The sequence below is a fragment of the Rhamphochromis sp. 'chilingali' genome (genome assembly GCF_963969265.1).
Source record: "Rhamphochromis sp. 'chilingali' genome assembly, chromosome: 22".
In the NCBI taxonomy this organism is placed as follows: domain Eukaryota; kingdom Metazoa; phylum Chordata; class Actinopteri; order Cichliformes; family Cichlidae; genus Rhamphochromis; species Rhamphochromis sp. 'chilingali'.
This window is the reverse complement of record NC_137950.1, coordinates 4,890,199-4,913,313: the sequence shown is the minus strand read 5'-3', so window position 1 is coordinate 4,913,313 and position 23,115 is coordinate 4,890,199. Positions and strand designations below refer to the sequence as shown.

The 23,115-nt window shown below is 40.4% G+C and overlaps 1 protein-coding gene across 1 annotated transcript; it reads right to left on the bottom strand.

Annotated features, from left to right (window-relative positions):
- Nucleotides 1–2,945: 2,945 nt before the first annotated feature.
- Nucleotides 2,946–18,007, bottom strand: LOC308390605 (myosin-4-like; the record flags this gene model as incomplete). Its single annotated transcript, XM_080872795.1, has 38 exons — nt 2,946–2,963; nt 3,211–3,342; nt 3,423–3,623; nt 3,714–3,884; nt 3,988–4,113; nt 5,259–5,462; nt 5,534–5,842; nt 5,935–6,059; nt 6,323–6,488; nt 6,593–6,776; nt 6,879–7,075; nt 7,617–7,735; nt 7,815–7,941; nt 8,496–8,885; nt 8,995–9,085; nt 9,170–9,315; nt 9,396–9,572; nt 9,822–10,064; nt 10,147–10,402; nt 10,488–10,624; nt 11,540–11,663; nt 11,735–11,852; nt 11,948–12,035; nt 12,120–12,202; nt 12,294–12,600; nt 12,670–12,840; nt 12,919–13,068; nt 14,465–14,583; nt 14,777–14,915; nt 14,996–15,099; nt 15,195–15,293; nt 15,373–15,436; nt 15,516–15,608; nt 15,693–15,807; nt 15,890–15,917; nt 16,010–16,166; nt 17,487–17,630; nt 17,804–18,007. The coding sequence occupies 38 exons, from the start codon at nt 18,005–18,007 to the stop codon at nt 2,946–2,948; spliced, it is 5,826 nt and encodes a 1,941-aa protein (XP_080728921.1).
- Between the last annotated feature and the right edge of the window lie 5,108 nt (nt 18,008–23,115).

Here is a 23,115-nt window from a genome sequence, read left to right as displayed (position 1 = left end):
GATTCACTGATCCACACTACCAGGCTATACAGCAATGACATTGGAATGTCGTTCGGACTGGAGAAGTGTAGTCGGATGGTAACAAAGAGAGGGAAGGTAGTCAGAACTGAGGGGATTGAACTACCAGAAGGCAACATTGCAGACATAGAGGACAGTTACAAGTACCTGGGGATCCCGCAGGCAAATGGGAACCATGAAGAGGCCGCTAGAAAGGCTGCAACCACCAAGTACCTGCAGAGGGTCAGGCAAGTCCTGAGGAGTCAGCTGAATGGTAAGAACAAGATCCGGGCCATCAACACATACGCCCTGCCCGTGATCAGGTACCCTGCTGGGGTAATAGGCTGGCCAAAGGAGGAGATAGAAGCCACTGACATAAAGACAAGAAAGCTCCTGACCATGCATGGAGGGTTTCACCCCAAGTCCAGCACCCTGAGGCTGTACGCTAAGCGGAAGGAAGGGGGCCGGGGACTGGTGAGTGTCAGCACCACAGTCCAGGATGAGACAAGGAACATCCAAGAATACATTGGGAAGATGGCCCCAACTGACCGAGTGCTCAGTGAATACCTCAGGCAGCAGAAACCCAAGAAAGAGGAGGGAGACGAGGAACCATCATGGAAGGACAGGCCCCTGCACGGTATGTACCACCGGCAGATAGAGGAGGTGGCTGATATCCAGAAATCCTACCAGTGGCTGGACAAAGCTGGACTGAAAGACAGCACAGAGGCACTAATCATGGCAGCACAAGAACAAGCTCTGAGTACAAGATCCATAGAGGCTGGGGTCTATCACACCAGGCAAGACCCCAGGTGCAGGCTGTGTAAAGATGCCCCAGAGACAATCCAGCACATAACAGCAGGGTGCAAGATGCTAGCAGGCAAGGCATACATGGAACGCCATAACCAAGTGGCCGGCATAGTGTACAGGAACATCTGTGCCGAGTATAACCTGGAAGTCCCGAGGTCAAAATGGGAGATGCCCCCAAGGGTGGTGGAGAATGACCGAGCTAAGATCCTGTGGGACTTCCAGATACAGACGGACAAAATGGTGGTGGCTAACCAACCGGACATAGTGGTGGTAGACAAACAGAAGAAGACGGCCGTAGTGATCGATGTACCGGTTCCGAATGACAGCAATATCAGGAAGAAGGAACACGAGAAGCTGGAGAAATACCAAGGGCTCAGAGAAGAGCTCGAGAGGATGTGGAGGGTGAAGGTAACGGTGGTCCCCGTGGTAATCGGAGCACTAGGTGCGGTGACTCCCAAGCTAGGCGAGTGGCTCCAGCAGATCCCGGGAATAACATCGGAGATCTCTGTCCAGAAGAGCGCAGTCCTGGGAACAGCTAAGATACTGCGCAGGACCCTCAAGCTCCCAGGCCTCTGGTAGAGGACCCGAGCTTGAAGGATAAACCGCCCGCAGGGGCGTGCTGGGTGTTTTTTATATATCAATCAAAACTTCACCTCATACACTCAACTCATGTTCTTTTTCTAATATTTGGGTGCCTGTTTCTTCTACAGATAAAAAAAAAAGGACAAAGAGGGAACAAAAATGGAGATCAGCCTGCAGACACTTCTGGAAAAAGATGTTTGAAGAGAAATGAATCACAGCAGCTGCTCTCAGATTATTCACGTTTATTAACATACAGTGTGTTTGTGTGATTAAACCAACACGTTTTGACAAAGCTATTGGGGTTTTTTTTTAGAAATAAACTGAAGCGACAGGTACATTTTGAAAGAAACATTATACAATCATATTCACATGAAACTCCCCAGTGCTACATGTACAACTCATATTCTAATTCAGTTCAGTTTTATTTCTGTAGTGCCAAGTCAGAACAATAGTTGCCAAAAGGCACTTTATATTGGAAGGTAAAGATCCTATAGTAATACAGAGAAAACAGAGAAACCCCCAACAATCAGTTAACCTACGAGAAAGCACTGTGGCGACAGTGGGAAGCAAAAACTCCCTTTGAACAGGAAGAACCAGTCTCAGAGAGCGATGGCCAAGAGGCGTTATTATTCATAGCAGCAATCTCCAAATGCAGACTATTATTACTCAGCAGCAAACAAACAGTAGGCAGTGTTATCATCTAGCTGTTGACCTTGAAGTTTTAAGCAAAAAAAAAAAATAATAGCCAAACGTCTTTCTTAGTTCATGAGGTAAACAAAGTTCAAATGACATTACGAATGAGACAGGACAAAAGCTTCTTGGAATTCATCAAGTGCTGGAAAACCAATAAAAAACGTAACCAAACGAAGGGAAAGAGTCTTATTCTGACTCCATTCAGTCTTTCTGATATATAACATGTCAGACTTTGGCTTTCAGTCTTTCCCCCAGACAAACTCAACCTGCAATGATGAGGACTTTAAAGCACTGACAATGAATAAAAACACGATCCATGTGTTGTGGAGAATTGAGTGGCACACCCTAATAGTCCATCTTGTGGTAATCCTCTAGAGCCTTCTGAGGATTAAGTAGATGTAGATGAGTGACAGTGAAGAAGATGGCTATTTTAACACAGAATGTAAATGTCACCAGGCCCTAATCTCTGCAAACAGTTGCTCTAATTAGATGCTAACTGCCCACATACATAGCAGTTTATATATAAACCTCTCACTCCTGTGAAACTGATTATCTGTTAGAGTGCTGTCGCTAGCTGGCTAATTAGCACCACAAAAAGAAGTTAGACAAGCTCATGAACACATCAAGGAAAGGTCTCCACTCATTTCTGCTAATATTAAGATATAATATGAAATATTGAGATTGTTGCGTGGGCTGGTGGAACATTCACTTGATTGTGATGGCTGATACTGAATGCAGAGAAAAAACTAACAACATTAAACAACGTTATGCTTTAAATCACTTTATTCTGCTACAGTTTCACAGCAAAACAACAAATGTTTGTTCATTTCCATTTATGCTAATAAGTTCTGCCTTCGCTGGATGTTTTACTCGGATTCTGCAGCCTGAGACAAGAAGAAAAGGAAATAAAATAAAATATGTAAAAATATAAAATAATCCACTCTTATTATTCTTTTTTAATTTCCTGCTGCAGTCTCCGTAGCCACTGATGCCCATTCCCAGCGTTTCCATCCATGTTAGGCCACACATAGGCAACAAGTATGCTTTTTTAACTGGTGGTTAAACACAGCTTGATAATGTAAATGTGAATGACTGCAGGAGAAAACAAAATATTCAGGTTTCTAACTTTACCTTTCCAAACTCTCTGCTTTTAGCTCTCATCTTGTTAACCTGGGATTCAGCGATGTCTGCACGCTCCTGCGCCTCCTCCAGCTCATGTTGCACCTTCCTCAGCTTAGCAAGATGAACGTTGGCCTGCTCCTCCTGTAGGAAAAGTCTGAAATTTAGCTACCGAATAATAATGATGAGAATATCAAATTTCTCACTTCACGGGAAGATCTTACCGCTTCTTCATTTTGTCGTTTGTAGGCCTTGACTTTGAGCTGCAGCTTGTCTACGAGGTCCTGTAGTCTCAAAACAGTCTTCTTGTCCTCCTCAGTCTGGTAAGTGAGCTCCTTGACTCTCCTCTCGTATTTCCGGACTCCTTTTATGGCATCAGCGGCTCTTTTCTGTTCAAGTTCCACTTCCCCCTCCAGCTCACGCACCTAAAGTCAGCACTCAACAAATTTAGCATCAACTGTGGTCATCGTTCTAAGTGATGCTTCTCAGGTACTGTTTATGAAAGGCTATGATACCCGTGCTTCCAGTTTCTGAAGCTGCTTCTTGCCCCCCTTCAGAGCCAGGTTCTCTGCTTCGTCCAGGCGGTGTTGCAGATCCTTCACAGATACCTCCAGGTTCTTCTTCATCCTCTCCAGGTGACTGCTTGTGTCCTGTTCTTTCTTCAGTTCCTCCGCCATCATTGCTGCCTACATTTGCACAGGAGGTTAGGTTGATGTTCAAAGTCTACCTTGTCATTGAAAAATGGAAAATGAATGATTGCTGAATAAAATTAAGGATAAAGACATTTACATCGGTGATGGCCTTTTTGGCTTTTTCCTCTGCATTACGAGCCTCTTGGATGGCATCCTCCACCTCCCCCTGCAGCTGGCTGACATCTGCATCCAGCTTTCTCTTAGAGTTGAGCAGACTGGTGTTCTGCAGCCAAATGACAACAAACCAGCTGTCAATAAAAGCGAACTTGTGCTAACAATTCATGCGTGAACTCTCACAAGTCCAACAACATATTTAATTTTATATCAGCAGCCCCATTACCCACCTGCAGATATTTTGTATTTATTGTATTTTGGTTTGACTGTGTCTGTTGTATGTTTCACATTTTCTGTTTTACTTTGATAGACGTGTGTGCTTTGTTAGCGTGTCTAGTTTTCCCTCCCTTGTCTCCTCATGCTTGATTTGTCCTAGCTGTGTTTTCCTCCTGTCTCCTGTTCCCTGATTACTCCACTGTGTATTTTAGTCCTTTGTCATTCACTCCTTGCTGTCGCGTCGCTAACGTACACACTCTTACCGTCTCATAGTCTCTAGCCTCTTAGTTCTCTGTTTCCAGTTATTATGTTCGGTTCTCTGTACTTTAGCATCTGAGTTTTCCCGGCACCTTTGTGTTTAACCATCTGTTTCTGAGTCCTGCCTGCCACACAGCACGCACCTTGACATCATTGTTCCCTCTAAGCTGCGCGTGTGCGCAATTGCGCACTGCTGGCACGCTCTCTGGCTGCATTTTTAGGTAAACAGCAGCAAAAAACTTTGTTTGCAAAACTCAGTAACGTTTTTAAAGAAGTAACTATATAATTAATTGCCCAACATTGGTCATTATATACTGTATTTTGCAGACAGAGAGTTACAGACTCTCTCCCAGACCACAGACTCAGACTCATGATACAAGTCAGAAAAAGAAAAGAAAGTTGTGTTTTCAAAATTGGAGTTCAAGTTATTTTTACTTCCAATAGTGTTAACATACTGCACAGGTCATGAACAGGATTTTTTTTTAATTTTCATTGTAAGTGGGCTAAAGCAGTTAATTAAAAGTAGTCTAACATAAATGCTGTAATTTGATTATTTTAATAAACCATGTAACTTGGATGCATTCGATGCTGGCGTGACCACAGTGCACACGTCTGCTGTCGCTCACAGTGGTCCAAGGGATCGCTAAGAGAGTTTGTGTGTTCGCTCAGACACATGAAAAATTAGAGGGAACATTGCTTGACACTATTATTTGCTGATATGGAGAAATATTTCTTATAACTTGGATATATACGAAGAGCTTTTTCACTATTACGAGTTACCTGAGAGTGTAACAGCCCGACTCGCTCACAGGCATCAGCTACTTCCCCTTCAGCCAATTTCCGGCTTCTTTCTGACTGTTCCAGAGCAGCCTGCAGCTCCTCCACTTCTGCCTGTAGCAGGCTGCTCTTGCGCTCCACCATGGCCACCTGCTCCTTCAGGTCCTCCTGGGTCCGCAGAGCCTCATCCAGGTGAATGGTTTGTTCCTACAGAGAGAAATTTACCCATGATTAGACATTCATAACCGATGTACTTAAAGTGGCGTTTCATATTCTACTTTGAGGTGGCTTTGTATGTTCCTCAGCTGCTTCTGGGCTTCAGCAGCCTGTCGATTGGCATGGCTAAGCTGTATCTCCATCTCATTGAGGTCAGTCTCCATCTTTTTCCTAATTCGAATGGTATCATTCTTGCTCCGCATCTCAGCATCTAGAGCTGACTGCATTGTCTCCAAAACATGCTGGTGGTTGCGTTTCATCTGCTCAATCTCCTCATCCTTCTCTGCCAGCCGGCGATCGATGTCCCCTTTGACCTGAGTGAGCTCCAACTGAATGCGCAAAATTTTTGATTCCTCATGCTCCAGAGAAGCCTAGAGTAAAAAGACTGAACGGTTACACAGAAGGGAAAAAAGAATAATAAGGTTTGTGTGAATTATGTTTAAAAAAAATCAGATTAGGTCACCTCAGCTTCCTCCAAAGCAGTCTGAATCTCTGTCTTCTCAGTTTCACTTTGCCTCTTAGTCTTCTCCAGCTCATGAATGGCTTTGCCATTCTCTCCGAGCTGTTCAGTCAGATCAGAAATTTCTTCTATAAATGTAAAACAACATGTAACGCTCAGTTACTGATCACATGAAAAATAATCAGTTATTTTCTAAAAAGGGAGCTATCATGGTAAATCTACTATCTTCTGATTGGCTGCCTCCTGCAAACATGATGTTTAAACAGCAGGCGATCACAGCTACTGTGAGCAATCGATGGATGGTTGGATGGACAGATACACAGATGGATGCATGGATGATTGCATAGTTAAATAAATGTGATGAACCATCTATAAGAAATCATCCACATACGTTGCAGGTTTTTGTTCTCTCGTTTGAGGACTTCGAGCTGCTCCAACGCTTCCTCATAAGAATTCTTTGTTTTGAAGAGTTCAGTGCTGAGGGAGCGAGACTCTCTCTGTACACCATCCAGTTCAGCCTGAGTTTCCTCATATTTCTGCTTCCACTCAGAAAGAATCTATAGAAAACACAAAAAGTAGTTTGTCTAAGGCAGAATCTGTAAATGCCTTTATGAAATGCTTTGACTCTTAGCAGCAGTGGGTTACAAGATGCTTCAGTTACCTTATCAAAGCTCCTCTGCTTTTTATCCAGACCAGCTGCTTGAGTGTTTGCTCTTTCCACGTCAGCCATGAGGTCCTCCACTTCTCCCTGCAGCCTTTGCTTTGTCTTCTCCAAAGAGAAACACTTGGCATTCACAGCCTCAATTGCCTCCTCAGCCTCCTGCAAACGCTGTGCAAGCTTTTTCCTGAGAAAGTTGGGAATCCATAATAATGGCAATTTTCTTACTCTATAATTTTTTTTTTTTAAATCTACATATGTACGGTATGTGTTTGAGAAAAAGTCTCACTTTGCCTCTTCCAATTCATCATTGCGCTGGATGGCATCAGTCTCATACTTGGTTCTCCACTGAGCCAGTTCACTGTTGGCCTTGGACATTGCTCTCTGGAGCTCAGCCTTGGCCTCTTGTTCCTCCTCATACTGCTCCCTCAGCAAATCACAGTCATGGCGGGCAGATTGAAGAGCATGGGACAGGGCATTCTTTGCCTGACATGGAGGCAGATTTGGATTTTTATTTACAAAACTACACATAAAGGGTCAAATAATCCTGTCACTGTAAGCATTGGCAAGTTCAATGTTTTTTTTTTTTAAATATAAAGTACATTTATTAGCATGTTAGTTGGAAACATTTGTGCAACAAACTAAAGCTTTTAAAGTTAGTTTTATAATATAAGGACTAGAAGCCGAACGATTGCATTGCTCCTTTTCCTGTTTTTAGCTTTAGCCTAGTTACATTTAGCTTTTTAACTTTGGACACAGACAGACTGGTTTCTGATCTTGTGCTAATTATCCACTAGTAAACAAACCTATTCTACAAAACGTCTGACTTTTCCTTTAAAACCAGTGTAGCAACCAGTTCTCCACAACTGTTAAAAAAAATCGAACTGAGTCAACTTAGGGGACCAAGATGATGAATGCACTTTTAACCTTCTGAATTAAGTTAAGTTAAGCTAATCTAAGCTATGCTAAGATATAGCATAACTTAGCACTAACTTAACAGGTACTGTTTGGCACGGTGGAAACAAACCTTTATTTCTTCCTCAACCTGTCTCTTCAGTTCCTCGACTTGCTGGGTAAAGGCAAGCTTGGACCTCAACATCTGAGAGAGTATTGCTTCTTTCTCCTCAAGCAGACGAGAGAGCTCACCTGTTTGAGAGGGTTCAGAAAATAAGGCATAAAAAACAAGAGCACTTTCACTCCAAAAACCTTTTAATCAGCAGCTTACCATTTTCATTCTGAAGTCTTGCCTTTTGAGCATTTACTTCAGTGATCAGATGTGTGTTCTCATCATGTTTTGTTTTGTATTCACTCAGTTGGTCTTCCAGAGAGCGGCACAGCTTTTCATAATTAATCTGATAATATGGATAACAGTTTTATTTGTATTTCTAACATACTGATTATATGCAAGACACAATCCACTAATTGCTGATTACATTATTTTGAATGCACTATTCCCACTTTACTTTCAGAGGCCAAACTTTTTACCAAAATTGGTATCTTTGTATATATAATGATACGGCAAAACATGATATCAATTTGGGAACTTTAAACAGTGAGGGAACAGTTGGTTAGGAGTCAAGCTGTGGGCAAAAATGAGCAGAGGTAAAGAGCAATTAAATGTCAAATGACTGTTACGTCCAGATGATCAAGTCAGATTGTCTCTGTAGTGTAAGTGTAAAGGTCCTTCTAATTTGAATGCACACAACTCTGCCCTCTGAGGTCCAAGTTATACACTAATTAGATGATAATCCTAACTGTGTTAGGGTTATGGCCACTTAGATCTCAGAAGGTTAAATGATCTGCTGAGATTAGTTGCAGAAAACACATGGAACCTGCATCATGTAGGTAATGGTGATTTTGTATTATTATATTTGACATTCAGTATGAATGTCTTAACTTAGCTTACCTTTGCTTTGACCATGATCTCCATGTTGCTAGACAGATCATCAGTCTCCATCTTGTACTCACTCTTCTCCTTTTCTAGCTTCTGCTTGACTCTCTGCAGATTGTCAATCTGCTCTCCCAGCTCAGCCACACTGTCAGCGTGCTTCTTTCTTAAAGCTGCAGCGATGGCCTCGTGGTGTAGGGTCGATTCTTCGAGGTCTCGTCTTAATTTATGAAACTCAGCCTCTCGCTTCTTGTTCAGTTCTACTTGAGCGGCCGTGGCTCCTCCAGCCTCCTCCAGCCTCTCACTGATCTCCTCAAGCTCTCTGGAAAGATCAGACCTTTGCTTTTCCACCTTGGCCCTAGCAACACGCTCAACTTCAAGCTCTTCCACTAGCTCTTCATTGCATGCCTTGTTAAAGCAACAAAAAAAACCCATTAACATTCACTGACTTCAAGATTTCAAGATATTTGAAAAAAGAAAAGAAAAAAAGAATTCAATAGATTTCTGCTGTTGGTACCTGAAGCTCCTTGATCCTCTTCTGACATTGTACAGCTGCACTTTGCTCATCCTCAATTTTTGATACAAACTGGCTTAATTCGAAGTCTTTCCTGTTGCACAAAATCATATCTATTTCTATAAGCAAACATTAGAAGCTTAAAATTATACCTAAACAAAGATGTGCCCATCCATACTTTTTGAGATGCTCCTTCAGCTGTTGATTGCCATTTTCCAAATCCATTATGGATTCCTGAGCAAGTTTCAGATCTCCTTCAAGCTTTCTTTTAGCCCTCTCCACATCCATTCGAACTTTCTTTTCTTGTTCTAGAGAGCCCTCAAGCTAATACATGGGGATATACACATTATACATGATGTGTGATTTGAATTTTTTAAAAACAACTACTGGCTATATAGACTTACGTCATCAACTTGTTGCTCCAGCTTGATCTTAGCTTTGGTTAGAGAGTTGACTTTGTCTTCTTCTGCTTGCAGATCATCTAGTGTCTGCTGGTGGACCTCTTGGAGGGCCAGCTTCTCCTTGGATAACTTAGCAATAGTGTCATCAAGACACGACATTTCTTCTGTCAGATTCTTCACCTGAATGTGTAAAACACGTATCTTAACCTTCTGAGGTCGAAGTTGTCATCAGTGATGACCCTAACCGTAACTGCAACTCTAATCAATCAGATTGCATAATATATATATCTATATTTTTTTTTATTGTTCTTCTAATTGTGGCAATCGGAAAACAAACGAAACTGACAAACACATGATAAACTATTTATGTTTTTTCAAAATGAGTCAATTTTGCCTTCTTTTAGGGTTAGGTGACCACCAAAAACACACCTTGTTTTCAGTGGCATGCTTTTCTTTCTCCACTTTAGCCAAGGTGAGCTCCAAATCATCAATATCCTTCTTCAGCTCAGAGCATTCATCTTCTAGCTTCCTCTTCTTGGCAGTCAGTTCAGCGTTCAGCTCCTCCTCATCCTCCAGTCTCTCACTCAGTTCTTTGGTTTTAGCCTCGAGCAAGATCTTGTTCTTTATCAGTCCCTCGCATCGCTCCACAGCATCTGCCAAGCTCTCACTTTCCTATTTAACAAAAATCACATTTAGCATTTATGCAGACTGCACTCTACTTGTGTATTGCAAAATTCATAGTTTCTCTCCTCACAGCTTGAATCTGCAGACACAAGTCGTTCTTTTCCTGAAGTAGAGAAACCATTTTGGCTTCCAGCTCCTTCTTCTTAGCCTCAGCTTTGGCTAAATCCTCCTTACACTTGGCAAATTCAACTTTCATCATGGCCATCTCCTTCTCCGTCTCAGCACTCCTCAAGAGTGGCTTGATCTTAAAGTAGAGCTTCATCCATGGCCAGTGTTTCACATTCATGAAGGAGCGAATATTGTACTGAACGATATAAATAGACTCTCTGGAAAGAGGTGGAACAAAAAGTTCTACTGTATTTAGTGTGCTGAACATTGACCTTGAGTTTACTCTGGACTCATTTTAATTACCTTCTCTCCATCATTTTCTGAAACTCCTTCCTTCTGAGAAAGCCACGGCACAAAGCCTGAGTAATTGTGATAAGAGAGGCAAGTTTTTCATCCCTCATCTCTTCCAGCAGACCCAAAAGTCCTGCTTTGAAGAACACCTACAAAAGAAAAGGAACATTTGTCTGTATATCTCTTAAAAACTACAACACTATGTTCAGACCCACTGTTCTCAATGATACTAAAAATGATTGGTTACAACAAACAACATAACAGTTCTTCACTAGTACTTGGATTACTGTTGCTGACTACAGTTGAAGACGATGATGTTGGAGTTTGTTTGACTGTGGGGAAAAGTTTGGTACTATCAAAACAATGATCTGCTTAGTGGTATACGAACATGAGATGGGAGTAGCTGGGCTAGCTAGGTACCAACAATTGAACTAAGTGGACAATCCCCCTACTCTTATGTTCAATGTGGGATAAATACTGTCCGCCTTCCAACAGTAAGTTTCAGTTTCACCGTATGTTAGGGTGACCAACCGTCCTCTTTTCCCCGGACAGGTCCACTTTCCACGTTCTGTCCGGGGGGATTTTCGAGATTGATGAAAATGTCCGGGTTTTTCTATGGGCCCACAGAGGACCCATATGTGTGACGTCATCCCCGAGCTGCTGCTTTGTGAATAGCTGTTCTGCCTTACAGACTGGACACAGCATGCCTGATGATGTTTAAAAGATGCCAAAGCACAAGTGCAGCTTTTCAGACGAACTGCAAAAGAAATTTCCCTCGCACCGTCCCGTAATTTTTCTTATACAGATGAGGCCTTATTTCTGTACCATTATTTAATTCCAGAGGTTTTTAAGTAATTTTTTTGCACTTGTTGACTTGTAAAAGCCTATATGACATTTTTTATTTCACCATTTATTAACTGCACAGAGAAGGCATTGTTTAAATATGTTAAAAGTTCTTCATGACTGGGCCAAGTGTCCTCTTTTTTGGAAATCAAAATATGGTAACCCTACCATATGTCATTTCGAATATGGCGAAGCCTTCACTTACACTCAAAATGAATTACCTTGGTATGTCCGAACTTATACTGTGTGTGATCTACATCGATAGAGCCCAAGAGCTTCTCGGAAGCTTTCTTGTTGTCAATGAATTGTCCTTCAGGAATCACACTGGCATTCAGTACTTTGTACCTAAACAAAGAAATCTCTTATTACACACAATTTTTAAAGTATTCTCAGAAAAACAGACTTTTGTTGATTACCTTTGCTTGAAATCCCCATACAGGATCCGACTGGGAAAGCCCTTCCTGCAGATCCTGATTCCTTCTAACACACCATTACATCTCAGCTGATGGATGACCAGATGGTGTTCCATAATCCCTACAAGTCAGGTAGAGCCACACTGTCTTTAGGCTGTATTCAGGCTGCCATACATACAGTACAAGTAAAATAGTCTGAAATGTCACGAGGAATACCTGGAGTTTTAGTTTCATTTGGGATCAGGCACCTAACAAAGTGAGGATGGGTGCTCCTCAGGTTTGTCATTAGCTTTCCCAGATTCTCCTGTTAGAAATGATCAGTGATGATTTATTTTTTCAATCAGAATATTTTTTCAGACTATTGTTGATCAGATTTTCAGAAAGTTACCCTAAAGAGGGCTGACACAGTCTGGAACGATGCGCCCTTCTTCTTTGCTGCTTTCTTAACACCACCACTTCCACCTGTGTTTTCTTCAAAATAATCATTGTTTTTATTTATTTAGAATATTAAAAACAGGCCATTTTAATAGAGAATAAAATATTAGGTATTTCATACTCCTACCCTCAGAAGAAGCATAGTTAGAATAGAGGAAAGCCAGTAGTTTCAGGCTGGCTTTCTGGTAGAGTTGGACGACAGTCTCATTCAGCGGGTCCTTGTTTTTGTCTAACCAGCCTGTGATGCTGTAATCCACAGTCCCGGCATAGTGCACCAAAGAGAAATGAGCTTCAGCCTTGCCTTTGACAGACTTGGGCTTCTGAAAGTTGCTTGATTTTCCTAGATGCTGGTCATACAACTTGTTTTTAAAGGTCGTGTCTGAAGCCTTAGGGAACATACACTCCTCTTCAAGGATGGAAAAGATGCCCATTGGCTGTTGAAGATAGTGAGTCAGAAAATCCTGCTGGGATCACAGGGTCATATTGCATCTGAATAAACAAACCTTCTCAATGAGCTCGATACAGGCAGCCAGGTCCATCCCAAAGTCAATGAACTCCCACTCGATGCCTTCCTTTTTATACTCCTCTTGCTCCAGCACAAACATGTGATGGTTGAAAAACTGTTGCAGTTTCTCGTTGGTGAAATTGATGCACAACTGTTCCAGACTGTTATACTGCAAAACATGGAATTTACTGTAGAGCTTATTTATTTTTCTACAAATAATCAGATGGACCGTAGAAAGAAAACTTACATCAAAGATTTCAAATCCAGCAATGTCCAGGACTCCAATAAAGAACTGCCGAGGTTGCTTCGTGTCAAGCATCTGATTAATGCGGAGGACCATCCAGAGAAACATCTTCTCATACACTGATTTGGCCAAAGCGCCAATAGAATTGTAGACCTGTACATAATGACATTTTGTAGATTTCAACAGCAACTTTAATATCATCATGTTGTAAGGTTGTTGTGTGCAACACACTTCAAGACAATATCTATACACAGAGCAAGATTACTGTTAATTTGATAAAACTATGTTTGCTAGATGTTTAACTTATTTCACATGCCATTTTTAGTCCAGACGACACGTGCCTGCCGTCCTCTTTGATTAACACAAACTCCAACCCTGAGCTCTCCAAATACATACAGTTGTCATTTCAGAATGATCTACCAGGTCATAACAATCAGGGAACCAGAAAAAAGTAATTCTAGCACACATCAAAAACAATTAACCCACATTTTTCCAAGATGTTATTTTCCCCCCAAAGTACAGGATTAGATGTCAGAGTTCTCAGGACTGTAAGGTTAGAGTTTCTTGCTATATTCTTTTTTTTGGCCTTTTTTCAGCTTTATTTGATAGACACAGTGAAGAAATGACAGGAAAGCGGGGACAGAGAGAACGGGAAAGACATGTGGCTAAGGGCCAAGGGGTGGACTCGAACCCAGGCCAGGCACTCTCAGTCATATGGCATGTGGTTGCCCACTCAATGTACTGAGCTAAGCTATATTCTAGCATCAACACAACTGATGGATTCAAAGACATTAAGTGTTTGACAAGGCTTTCCTGTCATTTAACAATAAAAATGATCAATACACAATATGAACCTCACAACGCTGATTAAGTTAGTGCCAATAGTTTTTCAAAAACCTGTACCAAGGCAAACACTGAAGATAAAGCAGATAAGAGGATGAGACTGAACATATAACACCTGTTCTTAAACAGCTCCATTAGCTTCAAGTTCACCTCCGTGTCAATTTCAAGATCCTGCTTCTTAACGTCAAACCGCTTCATAACCACGCTCCCCCATATTTATTTGATCTTCTCCATATGCCCTCAGTCCCTCGTACACTCCGCTCTTCTTCAGCTTCCCTTTTGTTTGTTCCACCTGCTCGTCTGACTTCCATACGACTCAGAGCCTTTAGCTGTTCAGCCACCAGATCTCCGGACTACAAACTCTCTCTCCACTTTTATAATTGCACCTTAAAACCCTTCTATTCACAATTGCACACACTTCATCATGATTCCGTCTTAGTCTATTTTTACCTTGTTGAGTTTTTATACTTGTTTTTTTTTTTTTATACTAATGTAAGGTGACCTTGAAGGTCTTTAAAGGTGCCTATAAATAAAATGTATTATTATTATTATTATTATTATTATTATTATTATTATTATTATTATTATTATTATTATTATTATTATTATTATTATTATTATTATTATTATTATAGGATGAATTTCCACTTGTGCACCTGATATGAACTTTTCTATGTGTCCGTTAACACTAAAATTTGCAAGTTACCTGCTGAACAGTCTGCCCTTTGGTCACATACTCATTGCCAACCTTTACTCTTGGATAACACAAAGCTTTCAGCAGGTCTGCAGAGTTCAGACCCATCAGGTAAGCTGCTTTGTCAGCCACTTGTCAAAGAAAAAGAGAAGAGAAGAAAAAATAAAGGCAGAGTGTGATAAAAGAGGCTGAGATTCTAAGGTTTGAAAAGATTAAAATCTATATTTGCACATACCAAAAACAAACGATAATGAGCACAAGAGATATATATTTATATCAAGATAAATAAAATCATTAAGGTGGAACATTATGAATAACAATTACCCTCCGTGCCGTCTGGCTCTGCCTGCTCCTCTCTCTGCTTCTGCTTGAACTTCATATTCCCATAATGCATCACGGCACCTATCAGCTTATAGATGCCAATCTTCTCCTCTCCAGTGAAGCCCAGGATGTCGATAGCACTCTGAATGCACATGAAAGTAGAGCTGATCTAAGAGCAAAGTTAGCAGTGATGGAAAAGCAGGAAATGTTCATCTGACTTACATCAGTGGCCATCAATTCTTCACTGTCATCAATACTCGCCACGCTGATCTCCCCCTGGCTGACAAATGGGTAGTCATAGGGGTTGGTGGTAATGAGGAGAGTTTCTGGAAAGAACATAACAAGCCCTCAATTTGGTGCCTTGCACCATACACACATTGTGTATATGACTTTGTTGCAATGCTGTCGTTTCTTGTGTCACCTATGAGCTCAGGCCTCTTGTTGGACATTATCTGGTAGAAAATATGGTAACTCCTCTCTGCGGCCAGTTGAAACGTTACTCTGGATTTTTCCAGTAAATCTACCAAAAACACACAAAATTGGCTTAAATAAAGAATACAACAAATTCTGACAAGATTGTATTACTTATTAATACCCACAAGTCTCAATATCAGCAGAAGCCAGCTTTCCTGTGGTTCCAAAGTGGATCCTGATAAATTTGCCCTGAAAAATGAAAGAAACGTTATCTATGGAGAGCAAAAGAAGACTTGGAATTAAAATAAATAAAAAAGTCTTCACTTACAAAGCGTGAAGAGTTATCATTTCTGACAGTCTTGGCATTTCCAAAGGCTTCCAACAAAGGGTTAGCAGAGATGATTTGATCCTCCAGATTCCCCTTAAGTAAGACAATGAACAATGTAAAATATTAAAAATACAGACAAGGCAGCTGATGAATAGTCCATATATATTTAAATATTACCTGTAATTTTCCAGTGGCAGCAGCATCTTTTTTCCTGTCCCCGGAGCCTGCGATTGTCGCAAAGTACTGGATGACACGCTTGGTGTTGACAGTCTTTCCTGCGCCGGATTCTCCACTACAGTACATAAAGTACAATCAGAAATCTTTAATCAAGTAACAAATACAGGCTGTTGTACAATCTTTTAAATGCAGCTTACGTGATGAGGATGGACTGGTTTTCTCTATCTAAAAACAAACAAACAAACAAAAAAGCAAACAGTCATGTTAGAGAGGTGCACGGGATTACATAAAAATGGTAATATAACTTTTAAGCTTACCAGTAAGCATCGACTGATATGCATTGTCGGAAATGGAGAAGATGTGTGGTGGAGCCTCCTGGCGCTTCTTACCCCTGTAGGCTACCACCACTTCCTGGTTGTACACTGGGAGCCACTTGTAAGGGTTCACAGTGACACAGAACAAGCCAGAGTAGGTCTACAACCAAAAGCAACATCTGTGGTCAATATAAGCTTATTAGCTTTATCTGACAGAATAACTATTGCTTTTTAATTAGTCAGCCTGGTGAATTTAGTCTCAAAGGACACCATATATTTATGTTGTTGACCAGGCAGCTTAGGACACAGGTGACACTGATTCTCACGACACAGGCTGTGATGGATTATAAGGACAGGCGAGTAAGTGGTAACTATGAAGTCTTAACTCCAAAGTCAGAAGCAGTATATAAACAACATTTTAATTTAATTGGATTTTCTCTTTTTGTGTTGTTCTGTTTATGGTTCAAATGTATTGTTTTCTTTTTTCTGGTAAATAACACTGGATAGTGGGTTTTAGAATATGAGATGCTTTAATTCACACAGTGATCTGTCATCATTCATTAGATGACTTTAGGTCACGAGCAGTTGTCCAAGCATTTCACTACATATCGTACTGTGTATGACTGTGTACGTGACAAATAAAATTTGAATTTGAATTTGAATTTGATTTGACTTAAGTAATGTAATTTTTATATTTAAACATATATTTTACCTGGATGTTGGACTGGCTGCTATTTTGTAAAATTCCATCACTTAAAACTATGAGTATTGGACAAAATTAGGCCAAAACTGGGCCATATTATTTAAACGCTGAGGCTAACTATATTTATACAGGTGTTTTCACCTGTATTTTTGTCATGATCCTGGGCCTAACTTTGTGTTTTTGAGCTTTTTGAAGTTCATTTCTTTGTTTTCCAGGTGTTCATAGTTTTGTTTACTGTTCTTTATTTATTCTTGAGCATTCTGGGAACTTGTAGTTCTTGTTATATGTTACTCTTAATTTAGAGTCTAATTTGTTCCCTCATTGTTTATTGTTGTTGTCCTGTTGTGTGTTCCTGCATGGTGCAAGTCTGGACTCTGAGATCAGCCCGAATGAAGTTTGCTTTTTGCTTGAGTCTGTCTGCCAGTGAACTTGCATTTGGCCTGCAAATCATGAAAATTTCAGTGAATTTGTAAGACTTTGTTATTAGTTTGAAGAACATTTTAACATTAATTTATGTTTAGTTTCATTTATAACACTTCCTGAAAAAGAGAATAGGCTCACTTGTCCAGGAAGATACTCGAGGATCGATTTGGATATACACTTCTCTAGACTTTTTCTATAACCTCAAAGCATTAAAAAAAAAAAAAAAGACAAAAAGAAAAGAAAAAGTAGCTACTGTCAGACCAAATAAACCCTCAGCTGACTGCACCTCTGCTGTTGGTCTGCATGCTTCAGTTGAGCAGCAGCTTGTCAGGCATTATCTGGTGCAGTACTCACATAGATCATCCAAGCTGCGTAACGCTCTTTGAGGTTAAACAGCACAGCCGCCTCATTAAGGTGTGTCATCATGGCCATGTCCTCAATCTTATCAAACTTGGGTGGGTTCATAGGGAAGATTTCATCTTCCTTCACTGTTACAACCTGTGACGGTAAGAAAGACATCTTCATTAAGAAATATATGAAGTTAGAGCCTGCTCTCTATATTGCTTCTACAATGTAAAGTACATTAAAAAGCTCATCAGTGGACAATCTAAATAAAATGTGCCAACGATGCCTATAAATCTCCAGTATAGAGATACATGGAGCAGATGTACCTGTCCTGACTGAGTTTTAACAGTCGCCTTGCCACCCTCTTTGCTTTGAAATGTGCCTTTAACAAAGAGCTCCTTTGGATCCACCACAAACACTGCAGTTTTGGCATCAAAGGGCCTGTTCTGAGCTTCAATCCTCTCTCGTTCGGGTCTCCTCAGATATGGAGCGGCCTCCCCCAAAACAGCCATGTCAGCGTCTGAACTCATCTCTGCAGTGTACACCCCAGGGGACTAAAACATCCAGGGTTAATGTTAGAATTCATCTATTAATGAATTTGATCATCATCCTGATCAAATCTTACCCCAGAAAGTCAGCGTATGGCTCCTTCTAGAGACACCTGAATCAAAGCTCCTGCTGGTTAAGTCAGTAGCCGTCACAGCCAGAAGACAATGAAGCAGAAAAATGTACGAAGCGTTGGCGCTTACTGCTTTTATAAGATGCATTAGCATAGACAGCAAACAACTATATTTAGGTCAAATCCCCCATTGAACGTGGGTGGAGGAAAGTGATTAGCTTGGCATGTGATGTCATGCAGATGGTGCTGAGCTTTTGTTATAAATCCGTGCCGTGGAGCAACTGCAGCTCAAGAAAAGAATGAATGCCAAAGGAGGGTGACCTCTGCCAGAGATACAGCTCACACAGATGATAAACTTTCCAAGTGTTTGTTATCTTGGGCACTGATCTCCAAGATTATAACTGGATTTGACATTAAGGATGTGTCTAGACTTAAAAGCAGCTATTGAACAATTTAAGCTCAAAGAATGCATTTGTAAGCCAGTAATAGTTGGTGGTACACAAAGTTATTAAACGCAAAGCAGTCACTGCTCAAGTCTAATCTCATTACTGAAAATCATGTGAATTTTGATTTTATTTTACAACTGGAATGTCTATGTGCAATACACTACAATAATGCAAAGAAACCCCAACAATCAAATGACCCCTATGAGCAAGCACTTGGTGACAGCAGGAAAGAAAACCTCCAGCAGAACCAGGCTCAAGCCGCAATCTGCAAGTATAAGCATCGCCTGCTACTTACTACTACTCTTTATTCTTCTTAATTCATATGGAAGCAGTGAGGGTTACTTTTTTTAAATTAAATAAATAATGAGATGGTGTAAAATGTTTTGCTAATCTGAGGTTGTATTTATCTAATATTAAGACGTGATAAGGACCAAATGATTTTATTATGTCCTTATGAATAAAAAAAAGATGGTGTCGTTTTTTTTTTTTCTGTATCCAATTCAAGACATTAAGAGTAAAATACTGTAAGCTAACTTTTTACTTATGTGAAATTTTAAAATGGATTTGGCACTGCTCATTAGAACGCATAGCTGACTGAAAGATCTGTCATTTTCTACGGTTTCTATTGTGTGTGTGTGTGTGTTTGTGTGTGTATTAATTTTCCAGTTTCAGATGAACATGAATGTGGTATCACAAATATTCTCACAAATAAAGTCATGAAACAATTACATAAAAAATGTGAAACTGTGTTTTACAGGGTTTTATTTTATGTCCTGATTTACTTACATTCCTACATATTTCAAAAATTCATATGGTGAATACACTTCATATGTCATGGCAAGGATTTCTGTCTTCACAGCAATGTAACAAAATGCATTTTTCACTTATCTCCAAAGCTTATTGTTTTGAAATGTACCATTAATGGTGCGCGGTGACACTTCTGATAGTCATGACAGGCTTATAAATAAAGTCATAGCTGATAAAGCCCTCAATAGAAATTCCTCCAGGATCCTTCTGGGATGGCTTTAGAGATCACAGTGGACTAGCGGTCACATTAGAGAATCTGAGGCTTCTTTTTTTCCTGTCCCAAAGAATCTTGTCTGAGGGACACTTGATGACAGATGCAACAGAAACAAAAAAAACCAACCCAATGTCACTTTAGTGCAGAAAGAGGTTGCCTTAGCTTTAAAACGTTTTTGTTAAACCTTGATAGTACATTAAAAAATGCAAAAAAGTTTTCAATGACATTTTATTGGCTATTAAAAAAACCTCATGAAAAATATGTCAATTCTGGCTGAGATCAGAGGGCATACAGTGGAGGATATAATTCTTCAATCTCCTGCTAAATTTCTGCTTTTGCTCACAAAGAAATGAATAGTCTCTCATTTTTATGGTAGTTTCATTTTAATGGAGAGAGACAGGATAGCAAGCACAATTGAGAAAAAACACATGACATAAATGTTATAAACTACATGAAGAACTACAAGTTCTTTGTCATCAACTTGACCCGCTGTGTTTGGGGGAAGAGAAATGCTGAGTATGACCTAAAGAACAATATCCCCACAGTCAAGCACGGAGGTGGAAACTTCCTTTGAGTCTTTTTTCTGTTAAAGATACAGGATGATTTCATCGCATCAATCTTACAGAGAATCTATGGAGGGAGCTCCCAAGAGGCAACCAAGAAAACTAAAAGATTTAGAGTTTCTGTAAAGAGAAGTTGCTGTTTCCGTAGCGATTGGAGTTTTTACAGGGTGGGGTTGCTAGCCCCACGCCCAACCCTCCTCCTTTCTCATCCGGGCTTGGGACCGGCAATGGCAGAGTTCAGACTACTGAACTCTATCGTCTTCCCTACTGCACTTTACGCTAGTGAAACCTGGCGCTCAACAAGTGCAACTATTCAACACCTGAACGTGCTTCAACAACGTGGCTTGCGGCGAATCCTGAGAATTTCCTACCGGGACCGAATAACAAATGAGGAGGTCCTACGAAGAGCAGGCACCCGCCCATTAGCCGATGTTGTTGCAGGTACATTCCTGCTGTCAGCATGCCAATTGCACGCTCCCTCATTGCTTGTGGCATCTGTGGCATTTTGCTGTGAGACAAAACTGCACATTCCAGGGTGGCCTTTTGTTGTGGGCAGTCTGAGGTACACCTGTGCACTACTCATGATGTCAGATCAGCATCCTGATGTGGCACACCTGTGAGGTGGGATGGATTATCTCAATATAGCAGATGTGCCCACTACCACACATTTGGACTGATTTGTGACCACTGTTTGGGAGGGATGGTTATATTGTGTATCTGGAATGAATTTTAGGTCTCTACGTCCATCCCATGGGGAATGGGAGCAGTAACAAAGGTGTTGCGTTTATATTTTTGTTGAGTGTATTTTACGCCTACCCCCTCATCGCCCAGCTAAGATTGCCATGACATGGCGTCCACGAACTGGCAAGCGAAAGCAAGGCCGACCAAAGACCACATGGCGTCGAACATTTATGGACGACCTGAGAACTGTCGACATTGCCTGGGACGAAGCTGAAGCAGTCGCTGCTGACCGACATCGATGGAGATCACTAGCTGCCCGATGCGCCGCTCGGCGTAGGAGGAACTAAGTACTAAGTAAGTAAGTAAAGAGAAGTGTCCCAAAACCCCTCATGAGATGTGCACCAATCTAGTGACAAACTACCGCTGTGCTTGCCAACAAGGATTTCTCCACAAGTCATCTTTTGCTTGGGCATGCAAATCAATGTATAACTTTTATTTTTAACTAAGTTGTGCTGGGCAACTTTATCTACATCAGATATGTCAACATTTTAACATTATTGGTATAATGTTTCTGTATGCAGGCAGATGGTGCCAGGTGTTTAATCATGCCCAGGAAACAGGTCATAATAGGCTGTTAAACTGTCACTTATTTTAAAAACCAGTGACAGCGTCATGAGAGAGAGATTAGATGGATATAAATTGACAAGTGAGGTGCTAAATCTCGAACAAGCAGCCAGTGAACCCAGGTATTAGCTGCCCCTTTCTTAAATATGCACTGTTTCAGGAATTAATCAGGAGTGAGATATTCTTAGGAACTGTCCTCAAAGGGACAATGATGCCACAGAGATTATCACCACGGCCACAAACTGCCGTTCATTTATCTTTATTATGTATGTTATTGAATACCTGCTTCAGAAATTTTAAACGGCACCTTATGTTGAGTCACAGAGGGAACAGCTGAACACAGTGGATTACAACCAGAGTTCATTCTAATCTTTAATGCAACAGATGGCAAAATCTCAGGGCTTATGAGTTAATGTCAAAACAAGTTCAAGTTGTCTAAATAAAGAGCTGCAAAGGAGAGGTCATTAAGTTTATTATGTTGGTGTCATTTGATGGACATACTGATTTGCCAAGATATCAAGAAAAATGTTTTTTCATGAATCATTTATTGGAATGCTGTGAATTTTTTTTTTGATTGTGTGGTCATAAAAAAGCCCTTTGGAGCTTTGAAGCAGATTTTAAAAGAGCAAAACTGAACTAAGTTTGACACAATTTATTAAAATGTTAAACAAATTTCTTCCAGTCAGAGAATGCTGCATATAATTGAATTTTTGCTTGATGCATAAAGTTAAAAGATTAAAACTATTAAAACTAGTTTTATTAGATTTATTCAGGTTGTAAATCATGTTTTTAAAAAGTAACTAAGTAATTAGTAATCAGTAAAGCAACGGGATTGCTTTTGGGGGGAAGTAATCGGTAATTAGTTACTGATTACTTTTTCAAGTAACTTGACCAACACTGGTAGTTTGTAATACCTCATACCCTTCCACTGAGATTATTGTTGACGAATAGCTTTCAGTGCAGTAGCTCTCACATGCTGTGTCAAGCCCTTTTTCTGTCACTTTACAACATGACTGTCACACACTGTTGATGTTCTGTAGTTTTTTAGGCCTGCCACTTCTTCTTTCGTCCAGTTTTTAAGGTATATTTGTTGGCTAATAGCCCCTTGGGAATTACCTTGCTCATACAAAAATACTATATATATCTGTCAAGGTGTGATCTTTGACATTTTTCATAGATTCAATTAAATGGGTCCCAGTCATGTATTTTTGCCACAAGTAACAAAGTACCTGAATACATCATTTAAAAATGGTTCTTTGCGAAGTTATCTGTTAACTGACTTGAAAACTCTTCAAACCAATTAAAGGAAGAAAGTCCAATCCTGTGGAATTAAAATATAAAGAAATGAGGGGTGGCTCACCATGTTTACTGCTAGAATAACACCCTCCAAAATAGACTGAACTACATTGAATACACTCGTTGCTTTTCATTATGGAGAAGTGGGGAACTTGGCTTTAAAGTTTAATAGAGTAGAGATAAAAAGCTACTATCACATTTTAAAAAACCCATAGTAACTTACAACGTATTCTCCAAAATAAACATTTTTAGCTTGGAAAAAAAAATCGGAGTCAGACGGGCGCCCTCTTGTGGCTGCGTCCGTCCAGTACACAAATGAACATCAATACTGCGCAAGAGTCTTCTCAGGCAAGAGCGCGCCTGGGTCTTTAGCTCGCGTGACCGACGG